General features: G+C 38.3%; 1 protein-coding gene across 1 annotated transcript; it reads right to left on the reverse strand.

Annotated features, from left to right (window-relative positions):
• Positions 1-7,358: 7,358 nt before the first annotated feature.
• Positions 7,359-8,545, reverse strand: LOC103723102. The gene has a single exon (XM_008813912.4). The coding sequence runs from the start codon at positions 8,346-8,348 to the stop codon at positions 7,731-7,733; it is 618 nt and encodes a 205-aa protein (XP_008812134.2). The 5' UTR covers positions 8,349-8,545; the 3' UTR covers positions 7,359-7,730.
• Positions 8,546-9,359: the final 814 nt, after the last annotated feature.

Consider the following 9,359-nt stretch of genomic DNA (forward strand, 5'->3'; position numbering starts at 1 on the left):
CGACGGCCACCAGCTGCTATCATCCTTTCGAGATGATCTCTGATCACAAAACCAACACCTCCGGACAGTCCGTCCACCGACATACTACCATCGAAGTTCACTTTGACATAACCGAAGGGTGGGGGTACCCAAGAAATAAAGGCGAACCTGGATGCCGTGACAGCGGAAAAAGTACCCCAGATGTCTCCGGCCATCCTAGAAGAGAACCTCGCGGCAGCTTTGGTGATCTCCCTCGCATGACGTATCGCTCTGTCCACCACCATCCTCGAGGGTAACCTCCTACCCTCGAACAAGCCAGCATTCCTGTCCAACCAAATATAATAAGCCAGATATGCCCAGCGAATTCCTGCCTCAACAGTACTAGGCCTCCGCATAGAGACCCTCAACCAATGAATCAAATTCTGTACCAACTCGACTGAGTGGGGCAATAAGTCCGGTGATCTCCTCCAAATCTTCCTAGCTCTAGGACACTGCAGCAGTACAAGAAGAACTCCTGGTCGGTAAGCAGCCCCATGCCACCTTCCAGATGAAGAGCGCTACACGTGGGTGAATCCGCATCCTCCAAATCCATCCCCCCTCTATCTGCCGGCCTGGCTCTCGGCTCATCAATAGATGAATATCCCTGGCACGCAAAACATTTCACTTACTCAAGACAAGCAAAACATGCATCTACAATCTCTCTCTTTCTCTCCTCATTTTTAGACTCCTTCTCACATGTTCAACCTTCTACTTGGCTACTCTAAAAGATCTAAGCAAACTAAGTAAGCAATACATGGTAACTCAAATTAACATGAGAGAGTCATAAAATTTACAATAGTTCTCTCTTTTTCAATCTCTAAATGGTGACATTAGGGATCTAGCTAGTGTTCCGAAATCTGGCCCAAATATTAACCCATTTGATTTCCATGTTACAAATAAATGGGTCAACCAAAGAGTGACCCATTAATCTCTCTTCTCTTATCCCCCATTCTTGGCTCCCTCTCCGTCTTACTTAAGGGAAGCAAAATATTCATCCACAATCTCTCTCTTTTTCTTCTCATTTCCAAACTCCTTGTCCCCAACCCTAACTCCTTCCACCACAAGAATAGAGATAGAATCCCTCCAATAGTCAATGGCCAAAAAGATCCCCCTCTATGCTGATATTGAGGCACTCACCATTGCGGCAATTAAGGTATAGGAGCTGCTATCACACCAAAATTTTCGAGTTCCTGAGGTTCATGTGCATGCCCCTTGTTGACATACTCCACGACCATGTCCTCCACATCTCCTCACTTCCTCTTCATCTTCACCTCTTTCTCCAAACTCAACCCCTCTCTCTTCCATCCTCACCTAATTCTACACCTACCACTAAATCTCTCATCTCTTCTTCTCTGCTAGCACCAGCAACTGATCCTTTGCCCCCTTCAGACCCATCATGCATGCCCTCCTTGACCCCTCCCTCTCCATCCTACCCCACTCCTTGATCTCCATCCCCTCCCCATTCAAAGGCCTCTTTTGCTGCTTTGCCTCGTAACACACGCTTTCCTTCATCTAAAAGTCGGTCACAACCATGTGGTGCGATCCTGCCTCAACTGTTCAACCTAGGGCTCAACCCTGCTATCATCCTTATCTTTGATCCCTACATGAGCACCCATCTTTAGGCCCGATAGCAACCTCGTTGGCTTTAACAACTACTATTTCAAGGCCTTCCACCTCTACCACCATCCTCCAACATGTACTTGCTACCATTCCTTCCATAGTTTCTGATTCAAATAGGTCAAGTACTAGGTTGAACAGAATGAGCTGTGCAAGTCATAAACTGGTCGAAAAAGAAAAGAATTTTTTTCAACCTATGCAACTCAAATCTCTTAGAATAAAATAATGTAGAATGTCAAGAATTTTCAAAAGTAGAATTCTAAGTTATTTACTTCCCTTGTAGATAAACAAAAATATTATACATATCCTCTGTTGTACTAATGAGGTTTGCCTTTATAAAATCTGGATTGAATTCCTCTTTCTAGTTAACTATTTTGTTTCATGTAATGAATTAATTGATCTTTTTCTTTTTCATGTGAATCAAATTTAATTGAGTTTTTATTTGGAATCGTAGGACGTTGGTTGATTCTATTTTACCATTTTTAAGGTACTAATTGAGACCATTTTGTCTGAGATAAATTGTATTGATACCTTGTTACGACTTCACTCCAAACACTAGCCCCGCCTTCGGTATCCTCCTCCTTGCGGTTAAGGTAACGAGTTCGAGCATGGCCAGCTCTCATGACTAGTAGAAATAGTCATAAAATACTAAAAACATTTTAAAAAGGTTTAGACTTCTATATCAATTTTATCTCCTATCATGTTGCCAAATTCCTTATAAATTGAAAGAAACAGTCCTATCAAAAAAATTTAAAAATGATAAAATAACTACATTTCTAAAGCCCAATTGTCCTTGAAACATGGTTGGCCAAAGCCAGTGAGGGTTTTCACGTCATAGATCTCAAAAAATAATATATTTAAATTTTTTTTGTCCTAAATAGATATTGTATATGAAAGTTATGCCATTCAGAATTTTTATTGCACAAATTAGTTTGGATATGGTAGATTTTGCTTCTGAAACTTGTCCGGACCTACTTCAGATAGCCAAAGTGGTTAGTTACAAGTCTAGCAATCCTTCTAAATTAGATTAATAGTTAGTGTCAATAAGTTGTCTTGATTTTTTGGAGACTCGAGTTTGGGATTGATCTGACCCATGAAGTTTTATGGGAGTCGAGCGGATCAACCTACTTCACCCCAAGCTTTCAAGTGGTTCTTAAGCCTCTAGCTAGATGCATCTTAGTATAGAGAGGGATCGAAAGAACGTCCATAATTTAAAATTGTTATTGATTTTTTTATTCCACTTTCCAATCTGAATTACATATCTAAGCTAAAGTTCTTCAAGTCCCAATCTATAGCCCTTTCAAGCTGAAACTCCTCATCTTGAAATTATATGACTAACATACCCTTAGACTCGAAGGTTTTGGCATTAATACTGATGAGAATACCATGGTAATTTAGACATATAGTCTACCTATAGGCCTATCATTTTGCAGGAACAAGCATAGAAGTGATTTCTTGTTGTAATAAGTTCCATTATAAGCCACTCAGCTAGTGGATTTGCACGGGTAACTACTTAATTATAACCGAACCATGATGTTGCAAGGGATGAGAGCCAGATGCTGCATCCATTAGAGATCTCTTGATTTCTGAGGCAATTATATGAAAAAATTCATGTGCTCATTGTCAATTCGAGGAAAGTTCTGTTATATGAGCTATCGTCGATGGTTAGAAGCAAACCATCCATTTCGATTTCAGAATGATCTATTTGATGATACTAAAAAGTTGTGATCTGCTCCTTTCATCAATTGAAATTGAAGTTCTTAGCCAAATGTATGACATCAATTATAGTTATGGTAAAGTCTCTAAATGTTCAAAGAAAAGGGGAAGGGAGGATGTTGGCAACTCAATGAATGAAGGGTTAATAGCGGAGATCACTACTAGCAACTTGATGCAGGAATTTTTGAGGATGCTGACAACTTTTTTGAGAATAATGACAGTGTATCTGGACAGAAAAATGATGATGACATAATGGTAGCATTTACACGAAGTAGTTATGAGAAAAAAAAGTATTTTCTTTGATTTGCCTTATTAGAAGTATAGTCTTTTTCAGCATAATCTTGATGTAATGCATATAGAGAAAAATATTTATAATAATTTGATGGAACATTATTAAATCTTGATGGAAAGACCAAAGATAACTTGAAAGCATGTTTTGATTTGAAAGATATGGGCATAAGACAAGAGCTTCATCCTAAAGAGCTTGCCAATGATAAATTTTATATCTCCTGCAAGTTACATAATGTCTACTCAAAAGAAAGATTTTTTCCTAATAATTCTAAAAAATATGAAGGTTCCTGATGGCTATGCATCGAATATTTACGATGCGTAAATTTCAAAGTGTGGAAACTTTCAAATATTAAAAGTCATGATCATCACATTTTGATACAAGAATATATTACATTGTTTACTTTTTTTAGCAGACATATTCCAACATTAGTAAAGCTGTACGAGTATCTCGGGTAGTTCCTTATACATCAGGCTCGAAGAGTTATGCGAAGCATAGAGATGAATTTGTAAGTTTTTTTGAAACTCTTTAGAACTCTTCTATCATATATTACGTATCATGGATGATATATAGCTTACCTATATACATTTTGTTGAAGATGGAAGAGCATAGGAGGGAGCCTAGTGAGGTGGAGTTCTACATGATGACTCACACCCACCGAAATGGCAACTTTATTTTGAACGAGTTGAGAGATATAGTTGTATGTATTTATCTTTGATTTGTGCAATAATTTTTTATTAGTTTTATTTTTTCAAATATTAATATGTGACTATTTTTTAAAAAATATAGGATAGGGCAACATCTCTTATTTCAGAGTGTGTCAGAGAGTCATCATCATTCGGTAAGATCAGTAGCATCGAAGCTTAGGTATTTGCCAAATTGATGAGCCCAGAGCGTTATGGTTGATGAGGGATTATGACATTGGAGTTACCCCCACTTAGTTGTCTGCAGTGAGCCAATATACCCGTGATACCATATAAAGTAGTAGTACTACAAAGGTTTGTAGTCTGAAGGCAGTGATGAAGGAGATGAGGCAAAGCCATCAGACAGAGATGGAGAAGATGAGATAGAGCCATCAAATAGAGATATAATTTTTGAAGGTTTAACTTGACTAGATTGCATCTATTTTACATAGGTTTGTCCCTCCTCAGATAAATAACTACATCTATTTGAATATTTTACATAATTATTATGTATTTTTGTATTAGTATAATGATTTTCGTATTTTTAACTTCTAAAGTTTCTATCTTTTTTTTGTAGATTTCTGATACTTCCTCTACTCATAGAGATGATGATGATGATGATGATAATGTCATCAACCTCAGATAGCTCTTAGACTATTTATTTAGAAGTTTTATATGTATATTTCTTATGATTTTTTATGCACATTGTAAATATAAATTGACAATGTAAATAGAATCATATTTGATAATATAAATATTTGAATAATCTGCTTGATTGGGACATGTGTTATTATATGACTTTTATTGTGTATGTGTTTGGTGTATATATGTATACAGTAATAAAATTTTTTAAAATATTTTTCTTTTAAAAAAATAACTCTTACGATGTTTTAAAGCGTCGTTATAATATATATTAGCAATACTAATAAGCATCAGTAGTTAGCGACGCTTAGAAGTGTCAGCAATTAGCGATGCTTTCAAAAAGTATCGGTAAGTTGATTTTCGATGCTCACATTGCCAATGCTTTTGCGACGCTTTAGAAAATGCCAAGAATAAAACTACTGACGCAAGTAACCGTTGGTATATACACTAAAAAACGTCTGCAATGCCTGATTTTCTTGTATTGCAAGCAACGATTGGCCAAAACAATGTTCGACGTTGGATCACCAATCCTATACCAATTAAGGTTGGACAATCAAGGTTTAGCTTGCGCCAAATGGAATAATTGGGATTTCAGACCCAACTCACAGCAATTAAAAGAATTAACGATTCATAAGGATTTACCTTTACTAGATATCACATTTTCACTTAAAAAATAGAGTAAATTACAAAATCACTTTGAGATTTACATTTATTATACTTACACCCCTGCCAAAATTTGGGGTTTATACTTACATCCAATAGTTTGAAAAGCCTACTCTTATCTTCTTGAGATTTATTTTTATCCAATACTTTAACCACTTAATAGAATGTTAGCCAAATCGTTAATATAAATGGTACCCAAATGCCATATTAGAAAAATTTAAAAAATAACCAAACTTGTCTTAAGCGATATAACATCTCCCTAAAGAGGAAAACAACCATGAGGCGCTATGGATCTGGAGCTTGATCTTGATGAATTATCAAAAAAGAGCCATATGCTAAAGAAAAAATAATCTAGATCGCTCAAACAAGTGGATGCCTATAAAATTTTCTACTGCAGAGAACTAGCATCAAGAGCTTTATCGTTTGAGTTAGCCTGTCGATGGTCCAAGCGAGGCCATAGAACCGCAACTAATGCACCCTCCAAAAAGAAGAGTTTTCACGCACATACTGATTTAGATTTTTTTGATGACAGGCTACCAGAACTATTATAGTTATTCTATATGTAGATGTAGGAATCCTCATCTATAGTGACAATGTTAAGGGATCATATCTATCGTATTAGACAAGTTGAACTTAGAATTAGCAAATAATACACCGGCATCTCTGATTTCTATGATGTGGTGAGCGGCGAAGCGAGAGCAAAATTTGATCAAGGATGCTCGTTCCTGGATGCTGGTCGAAAATGATGCTTGCTGCTAGATACTGGTTAGGAAGGAAGTTTGTTGTCGATCGCTTGATGGAAAGGAACGTTCGTGGTAGGGTGGCAAAGCTAGAAAAAAATTATAGCCACTCAATTCCGAAGAGAAGAAGACTTTTAAAGACGGAAAACTTCGAAGAGATTCGAGAGTTGAGAAAGAAAAGAAGAGCCCTATTTTCTTATAGAGATAATTTTGACATTTTACAATAGATAAATAATTTCACTAATGCTATCAAATCAACTAGGTGTTAGTGTATGTTTTACAAAATATTGGCTATAAGGGTAATAAATATAAATTTCAGAAAGATTTTGTAAGGTTATTTTGATCATTCTCAAATTTTTTTCTAACGTGATATTTGAATCTCATTAAAAGTTAACGGTTTGACTAATTTTCTATTAAATTATGGATTAAAGTATTGGTTAAAAATAAATCTTAAAAAAATAAACATAATTTTTTTATATTATTAGATATATATATATATATATATATATAATTTATTTTTAATTTTTAGGAGGCTTTTGTAATTTATTTTAAAAAATATTCAGGTCACTTAACAAGGAGCATCGGTGGACGAACATAGCTGGCAGCCACCAAGTGACAATGATGCATATCCAGCATGAAAGTGAGACCTGGCCCCTCTTTTGGGATCTGGGGTTCCAAGGAAAAAGAAAGAGGGTGGCAGAAGCCATTTAATAACAAGCAAGAGACCTTTTTCATTACTCCATGTACCAAACCCATGCACGATGGGGCCAGTACATAAATAAAATGACTGGCTATCTATTCATACTCATTGCATCACATTGAGAAATTTCACTTACAAAACGCCAACCTATTCATTACAGCAACAATACATCATATTAGCATAAGTTGTAATTAATTATTAAGGAAACAGCGGAGAAGGGGGAAAAGGAAAAGAAACATGAATGAAACAACAAAGAAGACAGATCAAAAGCTGAAAGGTAGCCACACAAATGTTACACAACCATTATAGGCTCTAAACAGAGGTTTATTTGGCCAGGTCATATTAAAAGAAAAACCCAACATCCTTGACATCCACAAACGCGCGCTGATCACCGATACACCACCCGAATCATAATGACATAGATATAGCAGTAATGGCGATAATAACAACAGGTAAAAACAAGGAGCAAATACAATGAGAGACAAAAAAAATACATGGTCATGCAACATGAGGCGCATCCATCACAAACATGCACCAAACCCACTTCCCCAGCTAAAATGCAAGAAGGTTCTGAGAAAACACCATATATAAGAGAAATGCACTGCACGTATGTATGTACACATGCAGGCATGTATATGTATGCATACGTACGTACAATTCCATCACGCTGCTCTCGCAAGCATCTCCTGGTATTCCATCTCCTGGTACTGAAGCAAAGCAATGCGACTCTGCGCCCGTAATTGCTCGTAGAATCTCCTGATAAAGTCCTCAGCCTCATCATCCACCTCGTGGCCGGAGCCATCACCTTCCTCATCCTCCGACGAATAGTTCGAGATCCTAACAGAGAAGGGTGAGGGAAGCGGGCTACGCCGCTCCCCTGGGGCAAGTTCTTGTGATAAAAACGAGCATTGCGGGGAGTACTCAATTCTCGGCAGCCCCACGGTGGGCCGCGCCGGGGTCTCGTCGGGCTCCTCGACGACAGCGTTCAGGCAAGGGAAGTAGTTGTGGCGGCGCTTCGCGTGGAAAAAAACCGGGTTGGGGCTGTTGCTGCATGAGAACTCGTACTCCCGTAGGCCGAAGCTTGGGGTATGTGGCGGGCGGGCGTGGTGGTGGAACATGAGATTGCCGAGGGACTTACCGAGGACCTTCCCTCTCTTCATCATGAGGTTCATGTCCATCACTAGCCTCCTCTTGGAAACAAACCCCTTCCTCATCATGAAGAAGGCGATGCGAAGATAGTTCCATAGCTTCTTCGCGGCAGCAGGAGAGTGGAGCTCCATGTCGAGAGATCAAAGGTGGTGGTGGTGATAGATATATGATATGGTGATACTATAGGTGACTTTCTTACGGGCTTCTAATCTCTGCGAGGTTATGAAACCTCGCAGAGAAGAAGAGAGCCCTTATGGAAGGGAATGGGAGGGGGAGGAGCGTGGCTTTATATACAGGTACAGGAGAAGAAGGTAAGGTGAAAGGAGAGATAAAGAATTGTAGGTGGTGGACTAGGGCAGTACTCCAAGGAAAAAACGTCAAGTGGAGAAGAGAATAGAAGAGGAGGGTGGTGCGGGACCGTGGCCCCATGGGCACCGCTTCTTTTGAAAAGGCCAGCTCAACTGCTACCCCGCGTCCTAGCAAAGGGAAAGGTATCAATAGACCGTTCGAGATTGGAATTTTGATACAGCTAAGGAACAGTTAGTAGAGAATATTTCAAAAAAAATAATAGGCGTTAACCATCCTTTGGTCCAAATTAAGCTTTCTTGTCCAAAAATTATCACGCTCCTGCAAAGACTCATGGTTAGGCTTAAGCTAGCCCATGATTTCTGCTTAATGTTCTCAGTACCAACTACTCTTCCCAATTTTAATAAGGGGTCACGCAAAACACTCAATTCACTCAACGGTCTTCTGTCAAAAAGGCCTTTAGCATGGAAACGAAGTAACAAGAATCCAACTTTATGGATATGTACTTGCCCTTCGAAATAAAGAAGTACAGAGAGGTAGAAAACACCAAGAACAAGAAGGTAGATAGCCATGTTTGAACAGTTGGGACAATAAACAAAACCCATTCGAAATACACATATATGGTCAAATTATAGCAAAGTGGGCTGGTCCATCCATACGCAAGTGGATATTAATGTAAGCGTATCACCACCAAATAGCCACTATAATATGGGCATGGCGTAGCAAAGTCTTGTTAATGAGAAAGAAGGTAAGAAAAAAGAGATGGTACGCGAGATCCTTCAAGGGAGGAGCAAAGTCTGCAAATAAATTGGGTTGGGTCTATTCAGGCTTATGGT

The sequence above is a fragment of the Phoenix dactylifera genome, unplaced genomic scaffold (genome assembly GCF_009389715.1).
Source record: "Phoenix dactylifera cultivar Barhee BC4 unplaced genomic scaffold, palm_55x_up_171113_PBpolish2nd_filt_p 000214F, whole genome shotgun sequence".
Classification (NCBI taxonomy): Eukaryota; Viridiplantae; Streptophyta; class Magnoliopsida; order Arecales; family Arecaceae; genus Phoenix; species Phoenix dactylifera.